The 14,959-nt window shown below is 38.9% G+C and overlaps 1 protein-coding gene across 1 annotated transcript in view; it reads right to left on the bottom strand.

The window, feature by feature from the left end:
* The window catches only part of SORCS3 (sortilin related VPS10 domain containing receptor 3), a 593,008-nt gene that overhangs the window by 198,998 nt on the left and 379,051 nt on the right, over nt 1–14,959 (bottom strand). Inside the window, exon 5 of the mRNA XM_037804383.1 lies at nt 8,603–8,676. Coding sequence (XP_037660311.1) covers nt 8,603–8,676 — 74 coding nt within the window. The remainder of the gene's footprint in view (nt 1–8,602; nt 8,677–14,959) is intronic.

Raw genomic sequence — 14,959 nt, forward strand, 5'->3', positions numbered from 1 at the left:
TGGCAACATAAAATGAATACAATGGCTAATAAACATGTGAAAACATGTCTAAACTCACTGGTCTGTTAAGAACTGCAAATTAAAACAATGGAAATCCATTTTTGCATATTAAATTAGATTACTTTTTTAGATTGAATTTTTATGAGGTATACTGAAATGGTATTTTACTAGCTGGAGTGTAAACTCATAAATTTTGTGGAGAACAATTTAATATAACAATATTTATATATATTTTTGGATACTCTCTCCCAAAAATATAGTAAACCTCAGTTTTTGGACAATCACTTAAAGGTTTTCAAAATAACACTACAATATCTTCCTTAATAGTAAACATTTAGAAGCAAAACTAATGTCAAATGATAACATAATGATTACATTATTATATATCCACTAATTGAGATATAATGCAAGTTTTAAATGAAAAGAATAGAAGATAATACAGGAAAATATTCAATTACATTTTTCAAAAGATTCTGAATTTTACAAACAGCATGATCTCAATTGTGATAAAAATTTAAATATGTGGTAAAATTACACTATATTATATAGAAAAAAAGACTGTGAAGTAGTACTTGACTTTTTTAAGTGGTATTTTCTGGACAGCAAAATTGTAGATAATTATTTTCTTTTTCTTTTTCTGTCTTTCCTTAAATGTCTACAACAAACTTGTATTGTGTTTATAAAGATAAAAAAGTGTTTAAGTTGTGTTTGTGTCTCCTAAAATTATTTTCTGTAGTTCTTGCATTACCTCTCCATCTTTTCCCACAAGGCTCAGCCATTTCTTTCTTTCTTTCTTTTTTTCTTTTTAGGTATTCAACATTTTAAAATTTTTCTTGTCTTAACATAAATATAAAATTTCCCACTTTAACCATTTTTAATGGCACAATTCAGTGGCATTAGCTATATTCACAGTGGTGTGCTATCACCACTATTTCCAGAACTTTTCATCACTCCAAACAGAAACTCTGTACCCACTAAGCAATAACGTCTTATTCCCCGCACTTCACCCTCCAGCCCCTTGTAACCTACAATCTACTTTCTGTCTCTACGAATTTGCTAATTCTAGATATTTCATATACTTGGAATCATACAATATTTCCAGTACATTTCTTGGTGGGAGGTTTCTAGAGTTTGCATTCCCTCCCAAGCTCTTCCCTGTTCCAATCCCAGCCCAAGCCAGAGCAATATCACCTCTTCTTCATTTCCTAGTGAAGAAATCCTTAGCAGTATAGCTGCATTAATCTTATTTCTCCTACCTCACAGAATCACATGTGCTAATATAATTATTACATGCATGAGGTTTATCTTGAGGTGAGCATTCTCTCTTCCTCAGGGCACTGGCTGTCTACCACATTCAGCTTTTGAACACCGCATTTTGCTCTTAGTGGTATGTTAGCTCTTACAAAGATGGCACCAGACATGCAGCGTAGGGAGCTCCACCAGCAAACAAGAAACGGACTTCTTGGTGTATTGCCTATTTTCCTGTTTGCAAGCTAAGCTTTCATATCTTCCCTCCTGACCTTGCATGTATTATTTTGAACGTAATGTATCTTTAAATGGCTACATCATTTTAAGAATGTAAGGGAGAGCAGAATTAAATACTATTTTTTTTGTGCACCCTGGTTTGCAAAGGGCCTCTAAATCTGATCCTTTATATCACGTTGATGCCTAAATCCCAATCTCATTTGAGATTGCAAATGACTATGTTTGCAAAATAGTAGATGTACATTTAAAGGCAGCTTCAAAAATTCAGCCCATAATGTTAACTTTGCTTGAAAAGATCTTGTTTTTCCTAGAAGCAATCTCAAGCCATTCTGCCTGTTCTTTAACTCTGTCTCTGTGGTGGATTATATATGAATAGCCTAAGGATGATGCTTTATGTGGTCCTTCAGGAACCAAGTCCAGGGTGGAAGGAGTCCAGTCTCCAATCAAAACATAGGATGCACTCCGGGATAGATGACATCTTTAAAGCTTAATTTGAGATAAGATGAAAGAGGGCTCACTTCTAACACGTCATCTCAAGGTAACCGTTCTTCATTTGGATTTCCCCTCCTGTGCTCTACGTCTGCCACACTCACCAGGCTTGGATGCATACGTTAGGACCCAGATAATGTAGTCAACTGAAATCAACACTTCTCTGAATGGGCATATGCACTTGTGGCTCATGTTGTGTGTATATACACACACAAATTCACACTCATCAATATTCTCAAAAAACACAATCCTGGCATCAAAATATAAAATAAAATACGGCAGTGACTGGGGAAGCCATATGGACCACACTCCCCTTTGTCCAGTGTATGGGTGAGTGAGTAGAAAAATGGGGGCAAAAAAAAAAAAAGGCACCCAGTGTTCTTTTTACTTTAATTGTTCTTTTTCACTTTAATTTTTATTCTTATTATTTTTGTGTGTGTGGTAATGAAAATGTTCAAAAATTAATTTGGGTGATGAACACACAACTATATAATGGCACTGTGAACAACTGAATGTACACTTTGTATGACCGCATGGTATGTGAATATACATCAATAAAAATGAATTAAAAAATAAATAAATACTATAAAACCTAAAAAAAAAAAAAAAGGGGGCAATGCCAGGACAACCTCATATACTAAATAAACCTCACTCAGGCTCTGAGGTCTGTTACTAAACCATCAAACCATATAGCGTCTGAGCATCAGGTAGCCAGGAATATCAGGATGTGGAGATATTTCCCCACCGCAAGAGTGGACCTGGAAAATAGGCAATATGCCACCTCTAGCGTTGAGACCATGAAGAGAAAAAAGAGGAAGTGGTCTAAGCCAGAAATAGTGACCCAAAGTTCAAAAATAAATCAGAACGAAAACAAGGTTCAGGGAAAAGTGTACTGGTTATCTATTGCTACATAACAAATTACTATAAAATTTAGCATCTGAAAACATTAAATACTTGTTATTTCAACGTTGCCATGGGCCAGAAATTATGCGGCCCAGCTTAGCTGGGTATCTCTGCTTCACAGTCTCTCACGAGGCTTCAATCAAAGTACCAGCCAGGACTGCAGGCTCCTCTGAAGGCTCGACTGGAAGAGGCTCTGAGTCTGAGCTCACTCATGCAATTGCCGGCCATATTTAATTCCTTGTGAGCTGGTGGACTGAGGCCCTTGTTTCCTCATTGGCTTTTGGCTGGACAGTCCCCTCAGGTCTTTGCCACATGGGCTTCTCCACGGGGCAGCTTGCAACATGGTAGCTGGCTTCACGCAAATAAGCAAGCAAGAGCATACCCAAGATGAAAGCCACGGTCTTCTCGTAACCTAATCTCAGAAGTTACCTCTCATCCTCTCTGCCAAATTCTGTTTGCTAGAAGCAACTCATTAAATCCGGCCCACAATGAAGGGGACAGGGCTGCACAATGGTTTAGCTTCCAGAGGCTGAGATTCCTGGGGGACATCCACATGCCCACCACAAGAAGAGACTGTCACTGTAATATGGTACAGGTGGGAATTTACCACAGCACATGCTTTTGATAATATTTTGAATGACAGGTATTAAAGGCATTCAAAAGGTATATATTATTTGATGTAATAGTTCCCCTTCTGGTGGTGACTAAACTAAAAGTGTCAAACCCTACTACCAATGGCCCTTTCTCCATGTTCTAAGGAACATGCACCTTAAAGAATATTACATTGCTTTGTTGGGGGTGGAGATGGGGGTGCTGAATGGAGGGCTAAATGAGAAAGCGTAGATCACTCCATATAAAAAAAATCTATGCTACTTGGGGAGCAGGGTGTAGGTATAGGGGAAGCTCTGGAAGGGGATGGAGAGTGAATGAAAAGCCCTGTAACTAAAAAGAGTTTTAGAGCTGATGACAAGAGGAGACTTGAAAGTAACTACCACGATGATCAGCAATTTGGAGAGACAGATACAGACAGACGAATTCTAGAAAGACTTCCTCTGTGATGTATTTCCTCTTTGCAGCCTCCATCAAGACAATGTTCAATAAAGTAAAACAAAAAACAACAAAGCCATATTACCCTAAAAAGTAAAAACACACTACTCTGAAATGTTTTCAGGGTTGAATTTGGGTCACATTGTTCAAATGTGACACTATGTTGAGACTCAGGAAAAGGAATCACTTTTTTTATGGGCTATGTAGGACACTAGTATAAGAAAACAATGCTAGGCATTAAATAAATTTACATTAAAAACATTAACAGAAACTTTCTTTATAATTTTGAAAAACGTAAAAATTTTTAATGCCCAATAAAAAAGGAGCAGATTAATACAGTATATACCTATACATAATTAAGTGTGTTTAGCCAACTAAAAATGATGGATATAAAAATTTTATAATAGCATAAAAATGGTCATAATAGAACATTAAGGAAGAAAAAGCAGATTATAGAAACTCACACATAATATGTTTAGGTTACATACCATTTATTCATATAAAAAATACTGGGACAAATAAAAACAGTAAAAGATTGGCAAGAAAAGACCACAATGAAAGGACTCGCCCTTCTCTTTTAAGACTCCTTGGTAGGACCTTCTGTCTATACACACTAGGAGGGACATGCTTTGCTTTTCCACCCTTCCTACACTGCCTCAGGTCCTTTCTGAAGGAACAGACAGGAGCTGCTGGCATAGCCATCACTGGACAGCTACTGTATGTTAAGGCCGACTTTAGGCAAAGTACAGGCGAGACTCAGAACCCATCCTGCTGTCCAAGCACATCAGCCCACTCGTCAGCCTGCAGCCAGACATCAAACCAGCACAAAAGAGCAGCCTTCCCGAGATCCGCTCCATACATCTCCTAAAATGGTCTGATCTAGAACTTCTACCACACCTCCTGACATCTCAAAGGATTTCTACCTCTCAAGACTGGCCCTTATTATAAATTCACCAGAAAAAGAGTTTAAGGCCTTGACACCTTACGGTGTGTATCACTCCATCAGAACACTTTGCTAAGTGATGGCAAGGGGGAGAGGAACAAAAGAACCCAGATCTTTCAGGAGAGAAAATAAAGGGGGGGGGGGTGTAGTAAAGAGAGGCCACTGTAGACATTCTTTCTCCCTTTCACAATTCCATGCAAGCAAATGCCATCAGAGCCCAGAGGCACTCAGAGGCCAGCCCAGTGATACAGGGAACACAGGAGGCCCAGTACAGCTGCGACCTCATTGAAAAAGGTGCCTCAAGAGGGTGAAAACCTGGGGAGGGTGTGAGGCCACAGGAGCAAAGCTGTGAACAAATGTTCATGCTGGATGTGGAAAGAAAACAATCTTCCTATTGCAAAATATTTCCCAAGGGAAGAGTGGAAATACCATTCATTTGCAGCTCAATAGGATATTACAAAGAAACAACAACAACAAAACTTTTTTCCAAAGACATTTCTGTCCAAGCAGAGAATAGGGAGAATAGAGGGAATATGTTAGGACACTTATTACACATTTGTGCTTGCCCTACAGATTATAATTTCTGAAGCATCTGGAGTGATGAGTGGGGGGCATTAGACAGGTCTGCTGAGCTCGCTGATAACCAATTACCAAGTGAACGAAAGGGTCACATATAAGGAATAAGCTTTCTTGTCAGCTGTCCCTTCATCTTGGGGTATGAGTATGATGGCTGAGTCACCCCAGAGTGTAAGATTCCTGGATGACCTCTCTTGATGGGCTTAGAACATCTGGAACTCTTACGAGGAATTGTTATCTCCAGATGAAGCTTTTATTATTGATGGTAATGAATATTATGCCCCATGCCATTCCTCAACCACAGGCTGCTTCAGGGCACTAGCGAGGAAATGGATAATAATGATAGCCACTCACAATTTCCAATACCCGTCCACAACCATTACAACCATTATCATCATAGATGACAGAGTAAATATGAGACACGTACGCAATCTTACTTCCTACTGCAACTTTGGCAGAAGTCACTTCTGGATTCAAGAATCTCCATTGTGGCTGTTACTTTCCACTAACTGAAGGTGACATAGGAGCCGGAAGCTACTATTCATAAAGGATATATCCCCAGACATTTGCAAATCTCCAAATTATGAATAAAAATATTTGGACACACGTTCATCTGAATCACATGTTTACTCTATTTGTCTACCCACAGCACAAGTTCATGCCTTTTCAACATCTCTCATTTCAGTATCTCCTTGGCATGACTGTTTTTCTGCTTTTTTTACTCAACATTCCCCCACTGTCCTCAACACCTCTTTACTCCACACCATTCCTCCTAAAGAAGTAGTTTGGGGGTTATTTTTGTTGTAGTTTTGTTTTGGTTTTGCTACTTCATGAGAGTTATGACTCAACAAAGAGGACAGAACAATCAAGCCAGTTTGGGGTATGAAGGCTCCACAGTAAATTAGGCCCATTTAATTGTTACCAGATACTCGTGGGTATACCAGCCTCACCATGCAGGGGACTCAAATCTGAGTCCCAGAAAAATGGCAAACCACTTATGCATCATGGTCTTCAGAACTGTTAACAAACAGTAAATAAAGATTCAAATGTAAAATCACAAATTATAAATCTGGGATAGAGAAATGAAATAATAACTGCCCAAGAGTCCACTTGATCACAGCTGGTCCCCTCAACCACCTATGCAATCAACAAGAAAAATGTTCTTCCCATTGTATAGATGAGGAAACTACGATTTGAAAAGGCTTACCCAAAGAAACGAATATTTTCTCTTTTCCCAAGGAGGTACCAGTTAATATTTCAACATAAATGGTTTAGAGTTTTAGACAGCCTTGAAGTCTGTCATCGGGAAAAAGGTCTGTGTAAAATGAGCTTTATCCCTATGACTCCTGTGACACCTAAAAGAATAATCATGGCAATTATACATCAGAAATGGAGAAGTAATAATTACAAAAATGAAAATTTCTGCTACCACTTGGCTTGCCAGTATGGGTACTAACTTTTATATTTCTCCATGGGGCATATATGAAAGAAGCACAGAGTGGAGGAGAGATGAAACACAATTATCAGGACCTGGGATTTATACTTTCGTCCCCACAAAGGAAAGGGGGAGGGTGAACTGCAGCTGGAACATTCTCTTCTTGCTCTTTGCAAAAGACAGGAAAATGCTGCCCCTTATCCACTTAATTTGATTTCCTTCAGAAATGATGACAAGGCTTATCCAGCTACTATACTTTCCTCTTCCATCAGCTTGACTTTCTAGTTGGCTGACTGCCTTACTATCTCAAGAGTTTTTCCAGAAATAGCAGAGGCTCTCTTTCTTCCTTTCTTTCTTTTTTTTTGAGGAACTTCTGAGTTAAGGCACAGTGATAAATTGGACCACCTCAGCTGAGCATAAGGTTGCAGTAATATAACTGGACTATCATAGAAACAAACAGTTCTTTTTTCTCTTAGTCTATTGAAATATATTAATAGATCTAAATACAATAACTGACCCTTAAGGGGCAAAAATACTGGGGATATTGCAGATGTGGAATAGAGAACAATACTCCCAACTCTCTTTCTTCTTCCAGTTACTCTGAACTGTGTCCAATAAAGTACGGTTGATTTTCACAGTATGCTTAGGCAACCATCTTTTTAAAATTCTGCACTTTTTTTCTGGAAGCCATTGTTTCCAAAGATGTTGCTGTGAATGTGCATATGTACAAGGCCCATACACACACCCCTGTCTTGTGTAAGGCATAAATGGTTGTCATATGCTTTTTAAGGGAATTAAACTAAGTATTTAAATAGAGATGTAGAATAGGCACTACTTTCAAACATTGTTGGTTTCGCTTTTGCTTTTTAATTAGGCAAATTTTAGTTCCTTTGGTGTATGCTTCCTAATCCCCATTCCTTTGACCATCACCTCTGCTGAAATGAAAGCAAGATGCAGGTAAGAAGCATTTCCATGTCATAGCAGGAAGTTAAGAGGCAAAATTAAAGTAAACTTCTTACAACCAAGGCAAATATCTTAGGCATTTATAAAGGAACACCACAAAAATGTATTCACTGTTTTAAAAGGGTTTTCAGAATACGCTCCATAGAAGTCATTCTGAAGGATTTATCAGGTGTGACGTGAGAAAAGGGTTCTGTGGTGAAATAAGTTTGGGAATCAGTGACTTAAAGCTTGGCACGTTTCTTCAAGCCAGGGCTTCTCCAGAGCCTTCAATATACAAGCAGGGGCAAGTCACATAATCGGTCCCTAAATATATTTGACCACACAAATTTTTATTAGAGGAGAAGCACTGTGTGGAGGTGGCGTTCTTCAGAGTACATTTTGGGAAATACTGCTTTTTAGAATAGGTAGGTAAAATACATATTTTTGCAAAGATAGGTGGGGTAAGTATGTAGCTAAGAGAACCTGGTCACAACCCTGCTCGTGGAGCTCTACTCTAGCCCAGTGCTTCTCACACTTCAGTGTGTACACAAAACACCTGGGAACCTGCCACATGCAGACTGTCCGGGGTAGGACCTGAGATTTTGCATTTCTAACAAGTTCCCAGGTAATGCTGATGCTGCTGGTCCAAGGATCCCCCTTCGTAGCAAGGGGCTAAAACACATTGCTTTTCAAGTAGTGAAAGTGTCTAGTACTGCCCAGAGTACTACGCTGTCTGAGAATTCTTTATCCCAGCCAGTGGGGAGTCTGTAGATGGGGCTTACCAGTAAAACCTGTTGGGTGTGATACGCTCATGCATGAGTTGCCACCGTCTTCCAAAGTCCATGGAGCTGTAGAGCTGCAAAACAATGAAGCAGGCAGAGCATAAGGATCAAGGTCACTTTTGAACATGAATACATGTACACTCTCCCAGGAGCAGCCCATTGCAACACACCCAAAGAGTGTGCATCCATTCCACCCGATAAAAATGTATGAACATGACTCTGCTCTGCTTAGCACAGTGCCTTCTAGCACTACGTAGCTGCTCAATATATAGCCAAGTGACTGATATTTTTGAGCTAAGTATAAATCTACTTCTGATAGTTATCATGCTTTCCTTTAGAGGTGGAGCTGTCAGCAAATTCTTTCTTTTCCTTTTTTCTTCAAATTCCATGGAGTCTCTAGCTACATTTAACTCAATTCAGCTACATTTATTCGACGACTATTTATTAAACAATTCCTACATGTAAGACACTCTGAGGAATATGAAGATAAGGAAAAGGCAGTGCTCATTGGACATATATGTAAAAAATGCTAACCAACCGATATTTGAGCCAATATTATATATGAAAGAGTATGAACTTTCAGTGTGATGTACAATCTAAATAAAAGGGACTTCTCAATGTCACCAAGATACCATGCTCATTTACACTCCCTTGTTTTTGCAAGGAAGCACAGATAAGGTCAGAAGGGCCTCCACTCTCTTAATGTCTAAGCAATCCATGCAAGGCCAGCACACATAGGCTCCTCCACAGAGCCTTTGATGACCACTTCATCCCACTCATCTTTCTTCCTTCTCAGCTCAATACACTCATTTTTTTTTTGTTTCTGTTGGACACTTATCATGGGACAATATATGATTATGTTTTTCATATATGTCTGTGCTATTTCGTTTATATTACTTGAATACATTTGAGGTGTTTACTAAACAATTGTTGCATAAATCAGTAATGGAAACAGGCAGGCAAGCAGAGATAGCACTCATGGAATGAAAAAATTCTAGATCAGCCCCAGGACTTTGGAAAAATAAAAAGGAGCTCCCTGCATGGTTAATGGAGTCAGATTCCACATCTACTTATTTTATGAAAAAAGAGTCTGACCCCTTTATAACACATTAGGGGTAGGCCAGAATCCCTGTAAGAGACTAACCAGGAATATTGGGCTTATTTTCAATTAAACAGTCATGCCTGGAAATACAATATTTGAATCTGACTGATAATGGTATAATTATATTAATAATAATAATAATTCCACCTTATTGCTCTTTTCACATACATTTAAGCCTCGCAACATTCCTGAAAGGAAAGAGGGTAGTTATTTCTTAGACCTTTGCACTCAACTGTCTGCCTATCCACCCAGGTGGATTTAAGCACCCTCTCTATGCTGCCACCACTATATATACTGTCTGCCTCTAGGAAACTGTTCACACTGAGCAATCATTGGTTGTTGTGTGCCTCTCCCGCCATGAGACTGAGTCATAAGAGGGGGCAGAGATCATGCCTTATTCATCATTGTGTATTAGTGGTCATACAATGCCTGGCACATAACTGGTGAACACCCAAAATTCCTTTTTCACAGTTAATGAAGCTCAGTCTTGAAGAAGTTAAGTTTTGGTCAAAGGAATTAGGATTAAAGTTTTGTAGTATCTGGCTCTAGTCCCACTCCATTTTACCATGGTGTCTATGTTATAATGGAATTCCACTGCATTTATATTTTTCCTGTAAATGTCTTCAGGTAGGGAAATGGAAGAAGGAAGAATGCGGTGTTCCTTGAGTTTATAGAAATAGTGCAGGGTGAAGTAGATATGTGTAATCACATATCCAGCAGCTGCTTACCTATAAGGATGTGCTCTCAGGCACATATGCCCAGGTAACTTTGCCTTCTCTACAGTTCTGAGTCTGTTATCACATAATTCATGCAGAAATATTTTTTGTATGAAATTTTGATCATCTCAAGGATGCCTGAAGGGCTTGGGAAAATTTTGGCCCATTTCAGTTTAATTCTGAAAACATTTATTGAACCCTGGAACCAGGATCTATATTTTAAAAATATTTTTATCTAGTAATTGAGAGTATACATATAAAAAACCTACATACACAAAGATACACATATATCTATCCTTACTTGACCGATCACACCAACTCTATACTACCTCTCACAGTATTTATCCATCGGGCTCTCACTCAATGAGGTAAGTACTAATTACTAAGTGTATCCAACTTTGCACATGGGAAAAGTGCTGCTCCCCATCATCTCTAGTCTGTTCCTTTTTTTTGCCAACCTAGTGAATAAAACAACACTAGCCCCACACCATTAAACTGAATAGCAATCGGATCCTTCAGGAAGCAAAGAAGGTAACCCCTCTCTAGCCCCAAGTATATATACAGGTACACTGTGTCAAAGGGAAGAATGGGGAAAGGCTAGGGGCTCTAGATGTTGAGAGATGGGGAAGATCAGCAAGGGTAAAAATGGAACAGTGAGGCTTCCTGGAGAACCATGTCTTGAGCTAAGCCTTTAGAGATAGCTGTGGTGTGGACAGGAAAGAAGGTGGATGGAGATTTTACTGGGTAGAGGAGATAATAAAAGCCAAATCATAAATATGGTAAGGTCTTAAGCTTGGCTTGTGGGAGAACTTTCAAGAGGAAGGTGGGATGTGATGACGATTAGCCAAAAGGGAGGTGGAAGTTGTCTGTCTTTCTACCTATCCATTCATCTATTTATTTGTAGATATTTCTATATTTATCTGAATGTATATTTAAATTGGATGTGGGATGAAGGAGAAGATTTGTGAGGACCAGATCATCCCATTGGGAAGAATGTATCCATATGTTTAACTGCAAGGACTGAGTTTTCCATGCAGGGCTTTAAGAAATGGATCACCCTCTTCCCCATGGCAGGTGTCTGAGGGACAGATGCTCAGACTTAAGACACGTGTTTCCCAATTAAATATAGAAGACACTCTGGTTGGAATCTTCTGCAACCCAAAGAGATCAAACTCCTGTCATCCTGATTCCAATCATACCAAACAGAGAAACAAATTCCTTCACGTAAAATATTGCAGTAGTCACGTCTTCCTCTGCTGCGAATGCTAGAGACAGACCAGTCTCATATTAAGACTACCGTGTCTCAGTGCTCCAGGGAAATTACCAGCCCTTCCATCACGGAGGAAACTGCTGGTGGCAGAATGCCAGCTACTGCACCCACTGCTGGGGCGCACCCTTGAAAGAAGCGTTACTCCTTTCATTCATGTTCTTCCTGACACAGAAACATTGAGAGATCAGTGGCTGATCTCATCCAAGCCCTGTTCCACCCTGCCTCTCCCTGCCTCTGGTTTTGCTTTTTCAGCTCTTCAGTTTGACTGATGGAAGAAAAATTAAATTGAATTCTCTGCCTAGAGGCTGATTCAGACGAATAGAAAGAGCAGGTGCCTATTCATTAAGAGCCTTGGGTTAGCTACCTTCTCGCTTAATCTACAGTAAATTGCGGAGACTGAAATGTATTTTATGCTATAACGAGATGGATCTTTGTAGCCTATCCATTCATACATTGGATCATCCATTTCTTCATTTATTCATTCATTTCCTCATTCATTAAAAGCGTATAAATAAACTACTATACACTAGGCACTGAACTAAGTGCTGGGGTTACAAATATTGAAAAAGCCATGCTCAGAGGAAGACAAATGCAGATAATTACACTGCTGTGCAATATATGCCACGTTGATGATACTCGTTATCTTTGCAAGGTAAGATTATGGGCAATTGGTCTTTCCTTCTTTTGGTTAACCAGAGCTTAAAAATTATTATGTACATATATTTGCTTTGTAATTAAAAAAATTAAAACTCTAGTATTCAAATGGAAATAAAGCATAGTAAGTTTTAAAGATTATTAATGATGCAAAAATGCTTTTGGCATATTATAAATTTTAAAATACATTACAAAACACAGATGCATTGACACTAATTTGATTTAAAGTATTACAAAAACTTGAAACATATTAGGAAGAAATATACCAAAATATTACCAGTGATTATCTTCAAATTGTGAGATTATGGATAGTTGATACATTTTTTAAAACTTTTCATTTTCAGATTTGTTTTATGAGGGGTATGTATTATATTTAAATAATAATGTAAGCCTTATATTTTATTCTATTCAATTTTTATAACAGCAATTTTCTAATTATAATGTATATATTCATTTTAACTCTTGAGCTATCTTTCACAAAGCCATACAGTAAAGCTGCAGTTTTTTTTTAAATGAGGGAACTGGAATTAGACAACATAATTGGGATTTTCCCCAAAATGGTATTTCACACAGATTATCATTAATAGTGGTGAATCCTTCCTTGGACAGTCAACATATTAGCTCAGATGGTGTTTGTATAGTAGTGCATGGCTTCAACCCAATGTGTTAAATGGAATGTTCAAATAAGGTGCATTTTTCAAACAATAAACATATTTGTAAACATTTCTTATTTATAGTAAATTACATATAAGAGGCCATGTTCTCCCCTGTATCCTACCTCCTGATGCCCGCTCTGCAAGGATTTTATTCCTGGATCTTTACAGAGAACAATTCAGTCTCTCCTTTGCTTGCTTCCACTAAATTTCTTGGTCTCATATCTCTTAACAAGCATGTCCTCAATAGCAACACACCCAGAGCAAGCCCTAAATGAATCAACAGAACAGCTGGAAAATATGAAAGAACACACTCTTTTCCTTATTGATTCAGTTATTAGTCTCCTAATTACATCAGTCTGCCAGGGAAAAGCATCTGATAGCTGAAGAATAAAAGAAGCAATTTAATCAATGGAAAATTCCACTTAAAGAATAGCAGGTTGTACCTGGGAGCTTAAGTTCAAAGAATAACTTCAGAACATTAGGAGGATCAGGTATCTCACACCCACCACCAAGAGTAGACAGGCTGGATGGAGTCAACGACAACAGATCACGTTGTATGTCTCTGTTGCTTAGTTGTCCCCCCACTCCTAGGCATGTGGTTGTAAGGCCAGAAATCTGATTTGGGGCCAGATTGTTGAGACTGCAGTGGAAAGACAAAACCCTCACCTGCCTATGTTTCTCTGTCCCATGCATTTTTGCCATGCCCCTAAGGATACTTTCTAAAAAAAGGAATGTGAATTCATAGTAACAATATGGGGGTAACAAGACAAAGTCAGAAGAGGCAACAAAATATGCTTTCTATAGGAGTTTTTGGTGTTCAGGCCTGATTGCCTAAAGCCAGCATCTCCCCCAGGTAGAGGCAAGGATGGGATGGAAAACATTTATACGAAAGCTGTCCCCACAGGCAAGTTCAAACTTAATGTATACCTGTCCTGATTTTTTTCGAGGCCTGTGGACTTTAGGTAGAATTCTGCTGGACTGTGGTCATGATGGGCTTTTATCTTCCAAATAAACTGAGGCGTGGCTCTGCTCAAAATAAGGTCTCTGCGTCTCCCTTATTGGAGTCTGGTAGAGTGGGAGTGGGAGGGCTTGGATGGGCTGTGTAGGGCTGCAGGCAGGAGAGAAACCAGAGTCCCACAGCAGAAGAGAATCCATTCTGACATGTGCCTCTGGACCCATCCTTAAGACATTCTCCAGGAAACCCCTTTCAATAGCCAGTGCGGACAACATTCCTCAAAGCTCTGGGTACACAGCCAAGGGCTTCTGTCTTCAGCGGCTATCTTCCTCTTCCTCAGCTGCTATCCACCCTCAAGAAATATATAGTATCTATACCACAAAGATATTCATCAAAAAGACATAGGTTGTTCACCTAGCCATGACATTATTTTGTAGAAGGCAACATTGTCTTTCCCTTCTTGAAGATTTCTAGCCATAAAAGTTTTTTCTCTCTCTGATGTCTCATTCCTTCCTTCATTTAACATGCACTGATTTAATGACTTGTAAGAAGCAAGTACCATTCTCTGGGCTTGGGATATATCAATAAACAAAATAAACTAAAAGCCCCTGCCCTCATAGACCTTACATTCTAGAGGAGATTGAGAACTTAAATGCTCTCAAGTCCATGATGTGACAAACACTGCTGGGGGAGGGGTGTGTGAGAAAAATAGCATCACTATTGGCATTCTTTGGTTACGGGTTCATTCTGGTGACACATAACACATTATCACAAGTTTCTCTGCTTATCCAAGAAGATTTTCCCCATTTTTATTGAAACAGTTGGACCCCTTGGGCTATCTTTTGTTGTCCTGCTTTTAATAAAGAACAAAGACTTGGGTTCAAGAAATGTTTCATGTTCCTTTCAATGCTAAGAAAAACACATGGCAAGTGTGATATTGCTTGGCAAATGACATTTCACCTCAATGCTGGGGAGAAACAGGGGATCCTGGGTCTGTATTGAAA

Source organism: Choloepus didactylus, chromosome 15, assembly GCF_015220235.1.
Source record: "Choloepus didactylus isolate mChoDid1 chromosome 15, mChoDid1.pri, whole genome shotgun sequence".
Classification (NCBI taxonomy): domain Eukaryota; kingdom Metazoa; phylum Chordata; class Mammalia; order Pilosa; family Megalonychidae; genus Choloepus; species Choloepus didactylus.